Source organism: Aotus nancymaae, unplaced genomic scaffold (genome assembly GCF_030222135.1).
Source record: "Aotus nancymaae isolate 86718 unplaced genomic scaffold, 86718_ANA_hifiasm-v0.15.2.pri h1tg000099l, whole genome shotgun sequence".
Taxonomy (NCBI): Eukaryota; Metazoa; Chordata; class Mammalia; order Primates; family Aotidae; genus Aotus; species Aotus nancymaae.
In genome coordinates this window covers 4,189,131-4,204,240 of record NW_026988514.1, presented here as the reverse complement: position 1 = coordinate 4,204,240, position 15,110 = coordinate 4,189,131, and the positions used below count along the sequence as shown (strand labels likewise).

General features: G+C 40.3%; 1 protein-coding gene across 3 annotated transcripts in view; it reads right to left on the bottom strand.

Moving 5' to 3' along the window:
• LOC135271967 (cyclin-Y-like protein 2) overlaps nucleotides 1-15,110 on the bottom strand; it is a 44,593-nt gene that overhangs the window by 3,732 nt on the left and 25,751 nt on the right. For all 3 annotated transcript variants that reach the window (XM_064370097.1, XM_064370095.1, XM_064370096.1), the window contains exons 7-11: nucleotides 13,655-13,743; nucleotides 10,444-10,479; nucleotides 7,969-8,020; nucleotides 6,790-6,909; nucleotides 2,483-2,637 (exon numbers count right to left, since the gene is read on the bottom strand). In XM_064370097.1, coding sequence (XP_064226167.1) covers nucleotides 2,483-2,637; nucleotides 6,790-6,909; nucleotides 7,969-8,020; nucleotides 10,444-10,479; nucleotides 13,655-13,743 — 452 coding nt within the window. The remainder of the gene's footprint in view (nucleotides 1-2,482; nucleotides 2,638-6,789; nucleotides 6,910-7,968; nucleotides 8,021-10,443; nucleotides 10,480-13,654; nucleotides 13,744-15,110) is intronic.

Sequence of the window (15,110 nt, the reverse complement as noted above, 5' to 3'; positions counted from 1 at the left end):
AGAGCCAAGGCCTGAATCGTGGACTCCTACAGCTCACCTGGTGCTCCTCTGACTGCAGCTGAGCTGGTATCTAAGCTCAAGGAAACTCCTCTTTACTCTTCCCTCAGCATTTATCAAGCAGAGGGAGTCTCTCCTTGTAGCCACCGCAGCTGACCCAGCACATCTCTGTCTCACTTCAGGCCCATGGCATGTACTACCTGGTCATCACTGATGATGCTTCAGGGCCCAAGGGCTCTTTCATCAGAAAGAGATGAATCCTGCCATTACTGAGTCCTAGCACGTTCCCTTCTGGCCCAGAGTTTGTCTAGAGATGCTATCCCAAAGCTGGGACCTCAAATGGGGGTTTCATGACTCTGACAAGTGCCCTCTCCCACTGTGGCTGAGCTAGTATCCGAGTTGCAAGACAAAGTTCTCTTTCCTCCCCTCAAGCCGACGAAAGAAGTCTTTGTCAGAGCTGTGAGCTGCACTGTCAAGGGTTGAAGGAGGGGTGAGCAAACACTCCCTAGCTGCCCCAGCTGCTGTCTCCCAGGGTCACATGCCTCTCCTGACACACTGGTTCCAAGCGCAGCACGGCACTTGAACTTGCCTAAGAGTTGCAGTCCTTGTGACCTAGACAGGCTTTCAGGTTTATTAAGGACCCCAGAGTATTTTATCCCACAGCAGCCAGGCTTTCACAACTCAAGTTCCATCCACTGGGATGAACAACTCCCCTATGGCTGGGGCTAGTCTAAATGTTTTTTTTTTCGGTGGGTGGGCATTGGGTGAATTCAGCCTTGTTGTGCTTTCTGCTATGACAAGGGAGCACTGAGTTCAGGATAAGTCCCACAGCTGCTGTGCTCTCCCTGCCCCAAGCATGTAGCCTCTCTCCTTGCCACAGGTTCACGGGGTGGCATCGGCAATTCAAGACCGTCTTTTCTACACTGTTCAGTGCCTCTTTCAGTGATATGAAGTTAAACCCAAGTACTACGATCACTTACCTGATTTCTAGTTCTTATGAAGGTGCTTTTTTATTTAGACAGTTGCTAAATTTGTTATTCCTATGGGGAGCACAATTGGCACAGATTTCTATTCAGCCATCAGGCTCCACCTCTGTGACTGCATACATTCTGAATGACAGTCTTATCTGGAGTAATAGGCAAATGTGAAAAAAAAGAAAACCAAAAAGCCAAAACCTCTTGCCGGTGCCTGTCATAATCTTGATCTTCATATGCTGCTGAATGTCATCAAGAGGTGTTTTTCTCAGATTTTTCTAAGTGTCACCCACAAAGCCATTCTCTCTGTCTAGTGGACACTGTGAGAGCCTCTGCTGGAAATGCCTCCCTGGTTCACCCTGCCAACTAGCTCCAAGGCCCTTCCCTTTACAGCACTCAGGAGGCCAGAGTGGAAGAAAGACCCATGAAGCTCTTCTTTCAGTGTCATGTTGGTGCCAACCCCATGACTCAGCAAGATTTCTTGCACTCTCATGGATAACTTACCCCCCCACCACCGCAAATGCTGCTGTGGTTGCACGAGTGCCCTGGGAACCTCCTGAGTGTGGCGAGCATTGGGTGATGCTCCAGCAATGTTTCTCAGACTGCCTGAGGGGAACACTGGAACTTCTAACTCGTCAGCCCAATGATGCGACACTCTGAAGAGGGAGGGGACAGGGGCACAGGGATCTGTGGCTATTCTGTATCTCAAGGTTTCTATAAAACAGATCTTCAGATAAAAGCAGGGAGAACACCAGCAAAAGGGTGAAGCTATACATTTTCCCCAGTCCACAGGCCCCAGACCTGTCAATGGCCAAACAATTATTTCAAAGGCCAGACATGTGCTCCTTACAGAGAGACTGGAACTTGCAGACAGCTTGTAAAAAGCCATAAGGATATTTACTGTACTATTATTTTCTGGTAGTACACTGGTAAAATGTTTGCCAAAAATATCCACAGAAAAATATTTTTCAATTTATGAGCAGATTATTACAATAACAATTTACCAAGACCTACCAATGAGCAATGAAAATATGAACAGTTGTTCTAAAATGTGATGTTTATGCCCATTTCCATTATCAGTACAATGTAAACTTTAAAAATAGTTCTTAAAGTGTTAAGTTTACGGGACCAAAAAGTATTGAGAAATGATTAGAAAGTTCACAAAGACAGCTGGGCATAGTTGCTCATGCCTGTAATCCCAGCACTTTGGGAGGCCAAGCAAGGCAGGTGGATCACCTGAGGCCAGGAGTTTGAGACCAGCCTGGCCAACATGGTGAGACCCCGTCTCTACTAGAAATACAAAAAATTAGCTGGATGTGGTGGTGGATGCCTGTAATCCCAGCTACTCGGGAGGTTGAACCGCTTGAATCTGGGAGGCGGAGGTTGCAGTGAGCCGAGATCATGCCATTGCACCACAGCCTGGACAACAAGAGTGAAACTCCATCTTAAAAAAAAAAAAAAGAGAGAAAGAAAGAAAGGAAAGAAAGTTCACAAAAACCATACAAACTCACATTTCTTCAACTGCAACACTGTCAAAGTTCTCATTCCACACAGCTTCATCATTCCAAGCCTTGGCGGCAATAAGAACGGCTCCCATGACAATCCTCCTCCAGTTGGTTGGACAAATGTCGATACAAACGTAACTCAGTAGTCTTTCTATGTAAATCTGCAAAACATAGCAAACACTGGCCTTTGATTTCGCTCCGTTTAAGTGCTGTGATAAGAACTCTTATGAATGACAGATTCCTTGTGGTCTTGACCAGAAAGTAAGTGCCTTTTATTCTTACGTTCTACAGAGACTTGATCAGGCCAGGCAAGCGGCCATATCACAATCATAGGTCAGATACTTCTGCTACTTACTCTGCCCATAGAAATTTACAGCCCAATTTTGGTCACAAGAATGACTGTACGTCTCAGCCAAGGGCATCATAGAAAGAGGCAGTGTTGTCACCTTCACACTCATAAGAGAGAGCACACACACACATGCTCAGTGTGGATTAAAGTTGTTCAATATATCCTCAAGTGCCTATCACATATAATATCTCACATCTAGCTAGTAGGCAGATGGGAATTTTACAAGTATGTCAAACTTGAATATGTAAAACCTATGTGATAGCAAATATTAACCTCCTTATCACAAAAACTCACCCTTCTGGGGCACTAGCTTGAAAAACTGCTGGTCAAGAGAGCCTCCCAGTGGCTGCTGTGCAGAGCAGCATGGCGGACGCAAGTCTGTGGGGTTGTAAAACTTTCCACATATGCAATTGCTCACTTGATAAGAAACACACATGTACAAAGGAGAGTCCTTCCCACAGCCCCTATTTTTCACATCTTCATGATCACTTCATACAAATTTATTATGTCTTACATCATGTGCAACTTAAAACAATTCTGTTGGTTTTAAAGTGGAAAAAGCTGCCAATCTCAGTATCCCTGGGATTCCTCTAAACCTGCTGCCCAGCAGTTTGTGAGACAATTTCATGAATTACTTTACATCTATCAAACATCGGTCCCACAAAGAATTGGGCAAAGTGAACAGCTGAGTAAAGATTAAAGGTGAGCTGTGAGGTGGTGTTACCTCAGAGGGTGCTCTGCGGAACAGTATGTCTGTGAGCTACTTGAACTCTTTACATCTTAACAAATGGATGAAACTTTATTTATTTATTTTTTAAAAACAGGTGAGTTTATTTCTTGTATGCAGGTTATCCAATTGGAAAACATTGCCAGATCTGAGCTGCCAAACTCAAGTATGTTTTCAAAAACAAATGGCTATTGAACATGACATGTTTCAAAGATTCTGCTCCCTTTCTCCCAAACTGCGCTCTCAAGTATTTCAAGAATGAATCTCCCTCCCTGGGTTCAACTGCATAGGAATCAGAGAGCACTGAAACATGGCAAGGCTTCAACTTCCCATCCCCTTTCCTGCTGAGCTGCTGAGCTGCTGACACTCATCCATGCCACAAGCCCTTCTAGGTGAGTTTGAGAAAAACTCTTTATTCCCACTGATGTCAACTCTTCCCTCAGCGCAGTTGACCCCATCTCACTTTTGCAGAATACCGTTCCCACAGTCACCTCTTTCTGAAGATTTTCTTCCTCTCTACCAGAGACTTCTCCCAAATGGTGTTTCCTTTGTCCCCATTCCACGCCTCACTGCTCTCCAACTATGTCCTCTCACTGGTGCACACAACACCATAACCTCATGCCAGTTCATCTTCCAACTCTCCTTCACCTACGCTGCCTGCCCTGACATGACTCTCCCAAGGTTCGTTTTGCCAATAGGCTCTTATTTCTGGTGCCTTCACACTGACAAACTGGAGCTCCTCATACATTTCCATTTGCCTAGATGCTGGGGCCAAACACCTGCATTTCACTTCCCCTGCTCCAATCCGTGTGCAATGCCTGTTACGTCTACCTTCACTGGTAGTCTGCCTCATTTCATGGTGAACCACAGTCTGTCAATGCTCACCTGTACTACCCTAGAGATTTCTTAACGCTCTTCTCTGCCTCCAGTCTGCCTCCCAGCTATGGCCTACTGTCCCCAAAGCAGCCAGCATAGCCTCTTCATTTAGAGCGTGGCACTCCCCTGCCTAAGATCTACCATGAGTTTCCCATCAAACTGGAGCAAAACCTTAACTTCTTCCTATGGCCTGCAAGCCAAAAGGCCCCGTGAGCTATGGCACTGCCCGTGGTACCTCATCTCTACTGTTTCCCTCATTCTTAACTCTGACCATGGTGGTCACCTTGCTGTTTGTTCCTCAAACACACACGAAACATGTTTCTGTCTGTCTTGGCAGTCATCCTGCTTCCTGTAATGTCAGCACTCTTTCTCGTCATACATTTAGTTGGGGTCAGCTCTCTAGAGAGGCTCTTCTTACCATTCTACCTCAAATAGTCCCCAATCACTCTGAGTCCCTTTATCCTGCTTTCTCTTTCTGCTGTTTCATACTACCTAAAAAGATACTTAAGTTCAATCCACCTAGAACACAAGCTCATAAAAACAAGAACTGTGTTCCACCTGTCCTCTCCTCTACCCCAGCACTTAGAAGAGCAGCACAGAGTCAGCATCCAGTGAGTGCTCACGAATTAAGTCACCGCTTGGCAGCATTCAGCACTGTGACCACAGCCTCTCCTATCTTGAATTCTTTCTCTTTTTATTATCCTCTTCTGCTTTTCCTCCTCCCACTCTAGTAGCCATTCTTCTGGGGGCTTGTCCCTTAAATCATAACAGACCTTACTGACCCATCTGCTGTCCGCTTTATCTGTTTTTGAGACAGGGTCTCACTCTGTTGCCCAGGCTGGAGTACAGTGGCATAAATACAGGTCACTGCAGCCTCCACCTCCTGGGCTCAAGTGATCTTCCTGCTTCAGCCTACCATGGACCTGAGGCCACAGGCATGTGCTACCATGTCCAGCTAATTTCTTGATTTTTTTTTTTTTTTTTTTTTTTTTTTTGGTAGGAATGGGTCTCACTTTACTGCCCAGTCTGGTCTTGAACTCCCACAGTCGAGCAATTCTTTCAACTTGGCCTCCCAAAATGCTGGGATTATAGGCATGAGATACTGTACCTGGCCTTACTTTTTCTTCTCTTAAAATACAGGGTCTCATCCTTTGGCCAAGGCTGGACTTAAACTGCTGGGCTAAAGTAATTCCCTCACCTTAGCCTCCCAAATAGCTAGGACTAAAGGCATGAAACCACCAGGCCTGGCTTGCCCAGTTTCATTCTACACACTTTCTTGGTATTTAAACAGCCACTGTTGCTCTTCATTCTGTAGCTCTACATCAGATTCATGCTCTAGCCCTGTATATCCAAATGATGACTAGACTCTGCCACTCTGCTCTCTCAAAGGCACACTGAGCTTATCCCATGTACAAAACTCTCCCTTTTACAATCCAGCTTTCCTTCCTACATCACCTATCTCCCTGTATCTGGAAGCACCACTCCTGCTTCCCTCCAGCACATGCCAAGAGTTCCAAATGATTTGCAGCTCCTCTAGAAGGCCTGTATTTGGTCCAGTGCCCATCGCCTTTGATTCAAGTGTACAGCAGGAGCCTTCTCCCCTAGACTCTAACTAGATGCTAAAGAAGTACTGATCAAAGTATTTTTTCCTTCCTGGCCATGAAGTTGACTTTACTCTGTAGGTTTGCTGTGGGGAGGAATAAGACTAATTTTAACAATTTGAACAGAATTTATTATTTAAAATAATAGTTTCATCAAAAAAATTCTGTAGGGATGATGTCAATGTAATGACACAGCTATGACTTGGTAGACCAACTGGCAAAGCCTGTGTCCAAGTGCTACTGGAACCACATTCCTGGGCAACTTCATGAGCAGGCACAGGTGATCAGCAGGGGTGGATTAACACTCATCATCCAAGGAACAATGAATTTAGGGCAGCAGCTCGCAATCACAGCAAGCATCAGAACTGCCTGGGGATATAGCCTGGGACTCAGCTTAGACCTATACTGGCATCTATTCCTGCCCATCAACTGGATGGTTTTGTTACCACTCCCCATTCCAAGTCCTCCACATGCCCTGGATGTGTGTGCACTGTGTATGCGTGCGTGCACTGAAGTGTGGGGGGAGAAATCAGAAATCCGTCCTGCTGTCTTTAATAGCAATTGTTCTGCAATTAGAAAAGCAATTGAGACATTCTAAGCCAAAACGATGATTCAACTCAATGTGTATATTTGCTTTCGTAAGTTTCTCTTAACATTCTGAGATAATTTCAGAAACTTACTGTTATTTAAAAACATGACCATACCACCCTGGTTACAAGACAAATTGCTAACGATGCTTTATAAAAAGAAAATATCTTACCAGACTCACGATTGCCAATTCAGCTGTTAGCCTTAGAGCTTTAAACAGAGCTCTAACAAATCCGAAAATCACTTTGTATTCAGGATCATACTTCAGGTAGTCCTCCGGAAGCTGTTCTTGCTGAAAGAAGAAAGGATGCAATGTAAGTATCCATTGAAAAAAAAATCTGAAGTGCTCTTAAGACAGCAGTGTTCACATTGGTGTCCATGTATCACTTACAATAATTTTGACTGGTGAGATGTCTTTCAGTTTTTATAATATGAGCAGTAGGATCTTAAAATACCGTAATGATTTAATACTCACCAACATTCACTTAAAAATAGCATGAGCTTATTAAGCTCAGAAAACATTTGTTCTTTTTTGCTGTTTCCCCCACATGATTCTATCCAAATGTAAGCTACTCTTAGGTTTTAATGTCTTACTGACCATCTGCCATTCTGCTCTGCAATAAAACTTTGAGAAAATAGTTTCCTGTAACCATGAGACTCTAAGCCTATGCTGTTAAATACAATAATCACTAGCCACATGTGGCTATTATGTACCTGAGGAAGTGCATTTTTAAATTTTTACACCATGTAAAATTGATTAAAACTTAATTTTTTTAACTCTCTTCATAAAAATGCTTCTGTTAAAAGTATTTACATATTCTTATATTGCTTGATGCTATTGACAATTATCTTTCCAAAAGATAGATTTTGTGTTACTTGGACAGTATATTTACTCACACTAGCCCACTAATTAAACAGAGCTGCAGATCAGATCTTATTCCAGCATGTTCTTTTTATAACACTTTTGAAATAAGATGCCTAGATGTAACATGAAATGGGGATCGAGACTTAAAGAAAGATGCCTTTGACTTTGGCATGAAACCGATAAAAGTCTCTGATGAAAATACAACCTCAACAAAAGTGACACTTGCTGGGCACTTTGGGAGGCCAAGGTCAGGAATTTGAAACCAGCCTGTCCAACATGGTGAAACCCCATCTCTGCCCAAAATACAAAATTAGCCAGGCATGGTGGCCGGCACCTGTAATCCCAGCTACTTGGGAGTCTGACGCAGGAGAATTGCTTGAACCTGGGAGGCGGAGGCTGCAGTAAGCCAAGATGGCACCGTTGCACTCCAGCCTAGACAAGAGCAAAACTCCGTCTCAAAAAAAAAAAAAAAAAGGTGACACTTACTGTAAATGGATGTAACGCTTCATCAAATATGTCCAAAGATCTATCGGCATCTCTATAAAATAAGAATGTGCATTACTTCAAAAATTGTTAGTATCTTAGTATAATATCTGTTTTGTAAAAGAATGCCTCCTATGTGCTTTGGTGTTTACTGCACCAAAGCAAACAGTTTTTACAAATTATTCTCCTGGATCCTGACCTGCAGAGGTTTTCCTGACCTCTTCTTACTCAGCACATCATGTCCTGTACTGGAAAGTCTTTTATATGATAACCAGTCAGAACTGCCTATAAGAACAGACCCTCCCTAACAGGCAATGGCAATAAACCAAACATATTTTCACTCTTCTAACCACACACTGAAACACGAGAACATTTTACAAAGCAGTGGTGGTGGCAATAAACTCCTTAGAACTTTAATAAATGTAAATGTGATTCAGATTGCTAGCTTCCTTTCTCTTTAGTTCTCTTTAGTACACTCTCATGATGTATTTATTTATTTTCAGTAGTTTGAATTAAAAACTCATCTTCCTTTTTATTTTAAAGGAATCCAGTCTTTGATGAACTTTAAACTTCGTAAAACTTAATACATTGTGCCTGTGTGATAAACCAGTGGTTCACCAAATATGCTCCATGGACCTCTGGGGATCCCCAAGAACCCTTTTCCAGAAGGCCTAAGAGGTCAACACTGTTCTGATAACCATACTAATTCAACCTGAGAAAGCTGATAAAAGAAAAATGAAAACATTTTTTAAAATTGTAAAGATATTGCCTGCTTTTTCATAGACACTTGCCATAATTGTATAAAAGCAAAATTGGGCAAAACTGTTGGTTTCTCAGCATAAATCAAGGCAGTCGTACAAAATTACACCAGTAGGCATTCTATTCTTTACTGTCCCTTACATTTAAAAAAGATAGCCTGAATTACTTAAGAATGTCTTTAATGAAGCAGTAAAAATGGTGTTATTAAATCTTGACATTTCTCTTTAGTATTCTGAATAAGTGGAAAGTTAACAAGAAGCACTTCTGTTGACTGCAGTATGGTTGTGTTAAAAAAAAAAGATTTAATTGTGAACTGAACAATCACTTTTTTCATAGAACATCAGTTTTATTTGAAAGTACAACTGGGTCAGCGCAGTGGCTCATGCCTGTAAAATCCCAGCACTTTGGGAGGTTAGCACTGCAGCTAAACTCCTTCAGGAGTTCAAGACCAGCCTGGGCAACATGGCAAAACCCTGTCTCTACCAAAGTCACACACACACAAAAAATAGCCAGGTGTGGTGCCACACACCTGTGGTCCCAGCTACTCAGGAGCCTGAGGTGAGAGGACTCCTTGAGCTGAGATCATGCCAATCCATTCCAGCCGAGTGACAGAGTGACACTAGGTCTACAAAAAAGTACAACTATCATTCTCAAAAATAAATGAAGTGAGGGTGCTCTCATTCACGAGGAAATGGGTCACTCATGTCACAAGGAAAGTATTTGTTCCCAGTGATAAAATTTAAGCTTTCCTGAGGACTTTGAAAAACTTGTTCCTTCTACTATAATATAAAATATTGACAGCCTCTCAATATTTTTAAATGTTTTAAAATAAGATTGGTGGTTAAACTAAAAAAGTGATTTTTTGATACAATAAAACATAAACCAGTATTTTCCAAGTAATTAATGCATAATATTATAAATGCAAGTATGGGTGGAAAGATCCATTTACTGTTTAAGAAAGATCGATGAGTGCTGATGGAATAAATTAATGTGTAAAATGCCACTGTAATTTAAGAAACTAGCACTTGTGAAGGTTTGATTTTGTATTAAAGAATACCCACAGCTGTCTGAAAGCTTTAAAAATACACCTTTTACCAACTACATATTTGCATAAGACTAGGTTATCTTATTGCTTTTTTAAAGCAATTTGCAAAAAAGTGAGCTAGAAAATCCAGCTAACTTCTGTTAAGCCCAACATTAGAGATTTTCAATAATATAAATACATGACACACTTTTACTGAAGATTTTGTTGTAGAAGAGTTACTGCTTCATTAAAAGATTTATGTTAACAGTATTGTTCTCAGGAATATTTTTTGCTGTCACAAGCTGGGTCATGGATTACTACTGGTAAAGGTCATCAATGCTACTAAACTTTCTGCAATGCACAGGACGGTCCTCAGGACAAAGCATTATCTAGCTCATGATATCAACAGTGGTAAAGCTATGAAATCTAAACTAAGAACAGATTTTGAAAAAAATCTCAATTTTATATTTCTGTCACAGCGAATACCAATATAATCAATATAAAAACATACTCAGGACTCTCAGTCATTTCAGAATCAAAAGAGGCTTAAGGGTCAAAGAAACACAAACAATTTGCTTCAATATTTTAGTAGGCACAATATAGCTTATGATATCTAGAGCTGTGACCTAACGCTGAGCTTGACAGCTTGCAAAGTAATTAGCCAGAATAACAAGACAGGATTTTTAAAAGCTCACCTTCGCTTGATATGATAATGTATCGCTAAGGTCACACTGTGGAAGAAAAAAAATTCGTCACAATAGATGTTATCATTTGTTAGGCCTGAAGACATTTTTTAAAAAGGGTACAGAGGAAACTCTCCTAGTGGCCCTGAAATTAAAATCTTCTAGTTCAGAACAGTACCATAAGGGCATTTTCTTGCTTTCGTTTCTTAGCTTTTAGCAAAATGCAAGGCAGTATGCTCTTAGAAGACATGTTTCTGTTGATGATTATAATATATAAATAACAACATATTTCCCTGTTATATGCCCTTCTACCTACAAAACCTTTTGTCCCATGCACTTTATTTTATGTATTTATTTATTTTTTGACTCAGAGTCTTTCTCTGTTGCCCAGACTGGAGCGCAGTGCCGCAATCTTGGCTCACCACAACCTCCCCCTCCTGGGTACAGGCAATTCTCATGCCTCAGCCTCCCAAGTAGCTGGAACTACAGGTTTGCACCACTATGCCCAGCTAATTTTTGTATTTTTAGTAGGGAAGGGATTTTGCCATGATGGTCAGGTTGGTCTCAAACTACTGGCCTCAAGTGATCCACCTGCCTCAGCGTCCCAAAGTGCTGGGATTACAGGCGTGAGTCACCGCATTCAGCCTCGTGCAATTTATGTCTATATGCCCATATGTTTAAATTTAACCCATACAGTAGTGGTTTCTTTTTTAAGATGTTAGGCCCGGGATGGGTGAGGTGGCTCATGCCCGTAATCCTAGCACTTTGCGAGGCCAAGGTGGGCAGGTCATGAGGTCACGAGTTCGAGACCAGCCTGGCCAACATAGTGAAACTGTCTCTACTAAAAATACAAAAAAATTAGCCGGGCATGGTGGTGGGTGCCTGTAATATCAGCTACTCAGGAGGCTGAGGCAGGAGAATTGCTTGAACCCAGGAGGTGGAGGTTGCAGTGAGCTGAGATCATGACATTGCACTCCAGCCTGGGTGAGACTCTGTTTCAAAAAAAAGATGTTAGGCCCTGCATTTTAGTTTAGTTTACTATCTCCTACCCACCCAATTTGTATTATTTCCCTAAAAATATATAATGAAAGTGATTTGTAACAAATAAAATTATTTGAAATCACTTTTGCATAATTATTAAAAGATATATTAGTAAATATTAGCACACAGGAAATCAATGATAAGTACAGTGATCCTAAAATAAGCAGTGCTAACAAGGCAGTGTAACATGACACAGTGTAATATGAATGGCAGGTACCTTCAATTAGTTTAACTGAAATACTTATGAACAGATACAGCTCTTCAGATATATGTAACTGTATTCCTAAGTTACCCACTGATGCTGTGTATCAGAGAACGAGAGGTTCTACAGAAAGCAAGAGGTTCTCTTATGTAAGTTATGTGCTTTCATTTGCCCTCAGCATCTAGAATGAGGCTCAAAATCACTGAGGGAAGGCAAATCTCAATTTTAGTAATAGGCCTATACAATATTAGCACTTTTTAAAACGCCTGTAACATTAGCACTTAAGATGGATATGTCTATAGTCCTTCAAGTAGTTTTCATCTCTGAAATCATTTTAAAATCACAGAATTTGAAGTTATAGGCTGGAAAGGACCAAGAAATATGGGACTGTGTAATCACATTTAATCCAATACTCATTTTACAGATCAGGAAAACAAACCTTAAAACTCACTTGCCCAGGGTCCTACCAAATAGGAGCAGTTTCTTGTCCTAAACTCAAATTAAGCAGCGGCTCTCAGACTTTGCTGCACATTAAAATCACCTGAGGAGCTTTAATAACTGCCTCATTTTCTACATAAAACATTTTAATTTAAATTAGCACTGGGGATGACTTTGGGCATCAAAGTTGTTGTTAAGTTTCCCAGGTAATTTCAATGTGCAGCAAAGTTTGGAATAATGGAGTTGGGGTGAAAATCAGAATCTTCTGGGATGTTTTTCTTCACATAAAGAAGCCTCACAGCCATCCCTATTTTTCAGCTGTGAATCCATCTGTTCCTGGGCTTTTTTGGTGACTATTAATTACTGCCTCAATTTCAGAACTTGTTACTGGTCTATTCAGGGATTCGACTTTTTCCTGGTTTATTTTTAGGAGAATGTATGTGTCTAAAAATCTATCCATTTCTGCTAGATTTTCAAGTTTATTTGCGTAGAGGTGTTTATAGTATTCTCTGATCATAGTCTGCATTTCTGTGGGATCAGTGGCGACATCCCCTTTAGCATATTTTAGTGTGTCTATTTGATTCTTCTCTTTTTTCTCCTTTATCAGTCTGGCTAGTGGTCTATTTTGTTAATCTTTTCCAAAAACTAGTTCCTGGATTCACTGATTTTTTGAAGGATTTTCGTGTCTCCACCTCCTTCAGTTCTGCTCTGATCTTAGTTGTTTCTTGCCTTCTGCTAGCTTTTGAATTTGTTTGCTCTTGCATCTCTAGTTGTTTTAATGGTAATCTTAGGGTGTCGATTTTAGATCTTTCCCACTTTCTGATCTGGGCATTTAGTGCTAAAAATTTCCCTCTAAACACTGCTTTAGCTGTGTCCCAGAGATTCTGGTACATTATGTCTTTGTTTTCATTGGTTTCAAAGAACTTACTTATTTCCGCCTTAATTTCGTTATTTACCAAGCAGTCATTCAGGAACCAGGTAATTCAGTTTCTGTGTAGTTGTACGGTTTTGAGTTTCTTTTTTTCTATTTTTTCACATAGCACTTATTCTAAAATGGACCACATAATTGGAAGTAAAACACTCCTCAGCAAATGCAAAAGAACAGACTGAGAGACTGCTATGATTTTCATTCTTTTGCATTTGCTGATACACTGTGATGCCAGAAGAAAAAAAGCTGCTCCTTCTTCCAAGACTAATGTCCAAAGTAGTACACATTGCAATGCATTGAAAAACTAATTTTTCACACACAAAAAATCCAATAAAGGGTCCTTTTCATTGCAGTCAACATTGTCTTAAGGCATAAAGGCACCAAAAAAATAGCTATACTTTTCTGGGACGGCTTATTTGCTAACTGATTTTTCCTTCTACCATGACATCTAAGATTTCTTAAAAGAGAAATTGATACTTAATATTTAGAATCTGTATATCAATATATAGTTGACTTCACTTTCTTAAATGACTGCTGAAGAGGACAACCAAATGGCTGAAATAATTAATTTTAGAATAAAGGAATCTGTCCCTTGACACTATGGTTGTACTCACAGCTTTAGTGTCGTTTTAAGATGACATTGACTGGCTGTGCTGTCGTCAAGGAAAACTGTCGAACGTGAACTATACAGTCCAGTAGATACCTGAAGGGGAAGGAAAGAAAGTGTAAGTTAAACTTATCAAGGTGTATTTTTTTATCGGTTAAAATGTCAAATGACAAAGCACTAGGATATTTCTTACACTCTGTGAACTGCCTGAGTGTGGCATCTTGTGCACTCTATAGAGAACTCATCGGAGGCTCTTAACTTCCAGAGATGATGTTTGAGATACAGGTTATAAAATGCTGCCCTAAATAAGGTACCTGTCATCAAACCCAACAAGGATTTTATGAATTCCCTTTATAAATAATGAGAAAAGTTTAAAATAAGATCTGAGAATTTCTATTTCTATTATTTATTTACTACAGTAAAATGTAATGTATTAAATAATATCGTAGAAGAACATTTTATTGCAGTGAATGAGACTAATACATTTACTAAATTACTAATCCTAAATGTATTATTTCAGGTGACAAAACAAGTTTCAGATTCAGAGACTCTGTGTGCCAGTGTTGCTAGACCACCAACAAGTGAGGAAGCCATAGGTTTCTCTAGTCCTGTTTTCTTATGTGGAGGATAAAATTAGTAACAATTTAATATTCTCTCACACCCTGAAAACAGATGACAACTTAAAAAATTTAACTTTCCCTTCAAGTTTAAATAAGACAGCCATGACATGACTCAAATGAGACTCTTCGACAATACTTGCCATTAATTTCAAAACTTAATTTCATTCTATAAATCATTTGAGCTGCACCCTAGGCATTTTCCTGCTATACCCTACTCTCTGCATAGAATACCACTTTTCTCTTTCCTTGTTTCAGCAACTTTGACTACATCTAACCTCTTGGATCTGTTTGCCAGCAGCCACACCAAAACATGTTTCTTTGGTACACTAATGAGTCAGATTCACCACTGGTTACAAGAGACTAAGTATTCTCAAGAGAAAGTATGCCTCTCCATAAAAGTAACAGCGGGCCCTAACTGTTCCTACATCCAGCTGCTGAGCATAGAATTCTGAATAAATCAAAAACTTCAACAAGTGTTTGACAAACTAACTGAGTCATCATTTGGACTAAACATCTTACTACATTTAATTAAAACAAAAACACTACTAACAGATCACTCTTTATAGGTATTATTTAAGGTGTCACAAAATAGAAACAAATCATCTAACTTCAGTCAGCATAAATCAGAGTATGAAATGCTATGATCTTTAACAAGAAATGGAAGGGCTTACTTAGTGGTTTTAAGGTATAACAAAAACTAGAAAATAATCATACCTAGTAATTTAACAAGTCAAAACTAAAGCCTTACCATCAAAGGTCCAGTACCCCTTGGATACCAGTGCCCACCCACTGACTTCTTACATTGTACCTGCTGCCTCTCATTTTAACCCATTAAAAACACTA